This window comes from Adiantum capillus-veneris, chromosome 19 (assembly GCF_014529385.1).
Source record: "Adiantum capillus-veneris isolate H3 chromosome 19, ASM1452938v2, whole genome shotgun sequence".
Classification (NCBI taxonomy): Eukaryota; Viridiplantae; Streptophyta; class Polypodiopsida; order Polypodiales; family Pteridaceae; genus Adiantum; species Adiantum capillus-veneris.
The window spans coordinates 89,395,084-89,397,028 of NC_140949.1; the positions used below are offsets into that span (position 1 = coordinate 89,395,084).

Here is a 1,945-nt window from a genome sequence, read left to right on the forward strand (position 1 = left end):
CACACGATATCGGATGTCCGGACACTGCACGCAACGACTATCACTTATTTTCTCATTTCTGAACAATTTCACGGTTCACCGCCGCCCGGCAAAAAAGAAATGACTGGAAGTCTGGAAGCGCGAGGGAGAAAGAACCTTGGACTGGACGATCGGGGCCTCACCTATTGCCCCTCACTTTTGTTCTGCAGCTCCCTTTTCGCCAAGGGCCGCGCTTCTCTCTCTCTCTCTCTCTCTCTCTCTCTCTCTCGCTTGCAAGTTGCAGGAATCATGCAAGAACGCAGGATGAAAGTGGCTTTTCCACTGACGATCAGCACTCGCTGTTTGTCTTTTCAAACACTAGCTAGTAGCGACCCTACCCCTCCTGTATCCACGCCGCTGATTGATGGATCATGGAGCCTTGTACGAGCCGGTCGTCGACCTCCTGCTCCTGCTCCTGCTCCTCATCTAATAATTCTTATAAAGCCCACGGCCTCGACGTGCATGCCAAATCAGCAACTCACAATTGACCTCGGCTACCAAACTGGTTGCGCCTAATTTGAGAATGATGCATCGGAGCAAGTCTCTCGTTAACCTAAGGGCCGTGGTGGTGAGCTTGGTATGTTGGGTGGCAGCTGCGTGGAGCTCCGGCGGGCTCAACGTGGTTGAGGGAGCAGCAGGAGGCACTTCCTATGGAGGGCCGCAAGCAGGAATCGGCGCTTGGCAGGAGGCTCACGCCACGTTCTATGGAGGCAGCGACGCATCGGGCACTATGGGTAAGCAGTATTTCCTGGAATACATTGATACTGGTATACACCTGCACAGCAAGCATGTGAATAGGACTCTGATTAATGTCGCGGTAATTATGTGTCGCAGCTGGAGCTTGTGGCTATGGCGATCTGTACAGCCAGGGCTACGGCACCAACACGGCGGCATTGAGCACAGCGCTCTTCAATGGGGGTGGGGCATGCGGGGCATGCTTCGAGCTGGCATGCCGGAGCGATATCCAGCGAGAATGGTGCCTGCATGGCGGAAAATCCATCATCATCACGGCCACCAACTTCTGTCCGCCCAACTATGCACTGGCAAATGACAACGGCGGCTGGTGCAATCCGCCTTTAAAGCACTTCGACATGGCACAGCCGGCATTCGAGCAGATTGCTAAGTACAGGGGCGGGATTGTCCCAGTGAGATACAGGAGGTGAGGCCTGGCACACAAGCACAGTCAGTGAACACACAATTTTCTCTCTCTATCCTTTGGGTTGACGGCCATGTGTCTGTTTTCAGGGTGCCTTGCGAGAAGAAGGGCGGCGTGCGCTTCACCATTAACGGCAACCCCAACTTCAACCTGGTGCTGCTGACGAATGTTGGGGGCAGCGGTGACGTGGTGGAGGTGTGGGTGAAAGGCTCCCGGACCGGCTGGATACCCATGAAGCGCAACTGGGGCCAGAACTGGCAATGCGACGAAAAGCTAGTGGGCCAAGAACTGGCCTTCCGTGTCACCACCGACGACGGCCGTACCGTCATTGCCTACGGCGTGGCCCCCGCCGATTGGCGCTTTGGCCAAACCTTCGAAGGCTCCCAATTTTAAGAGGATTATAAAGGCCAAAAAAAAAGAACCTTGGAAGGCTCCCAATTTTAAGAGCATCATCAAGGCTCAATATATATATAGAGGTATAAACCTTACTAAAATCTATTACCCTATGTCAATTGGAGCTGTGGTTGGAAGTTCAAATGTCTCACTTGCCACCCGCTCAATTTTTATGTCTATCTAGCCCACCTCCATCCAAATGGATTCATGTACTTTTTGTTGCCCGCATCCATGCTATGGGTGCGAGCTACTAAAGCTAGGGGTGTGGAGGTTGAAGCGATCTAGACCCACAATTATCCGTGTTACTACCTCGATTATATGAAAACATTCGGCAATATTTAGTTCTTGTAAAGAAACTACAAAATAAGAGTACTCTCA

At 52.2% G+C, this 1,945-nt stretch overlaps 1 protein-coding gene across 1 annotated transcript; it reads left to right on the forward strand.

Annotated features, from left to right (window-relative positions):
- Positions 1 to 400: 400 nt before the first annotated feature.
- LOC147434438 (expansin-A10-like) lies at positions 401 to 1,708 on the forward strand. Its single transcript, XM_086490904.1, has 3 exons — positions 401 to 752; positions 853 to 1,177; positions 1,264 to 1,708. Exons 1-3 carry the CDS (start codon positions 542 to 544, stop codon positions 1,565 to 1,567), a joined length of 840 nt encoding a protein of 279 aa, XP_086347030.1. The 5' UTR covers positions 401 to 541; the 3' UTR covers positions 1,568 to 1,708.
- The last annotated feature ends 237 nt before the right edge of the window (positions 1,709 to 1,945 follow it).

What these genes read in the sequence shown, in the direction of transcription:
- LOC147434438 (XM_086490904.1), top strand. Translation starts at nt 542, where the DNA reads ATGATGCATCGGAGCAAGTCTCTCGTTAACCTAAGGGCCGTGGTGGTG. An exon ending in CGACGCATCGGGCACTATGG is followed by an intron (nt 753 to 852) that starts GTAAGCAGTATT and finishes TATGTGTCGCAG; the next exon opens with CTGGAGCTTGTGGCTATGGC. An exon ending in GTCCCAGTGAGATACAGGAG is followed by an intron (nt 1,178 to 1,263) that starts GTGAGGCCTGGC and finishes GTCTGTTTTCAG; the next exon opens with GGTGCCTTGCGAGAAGAAGG.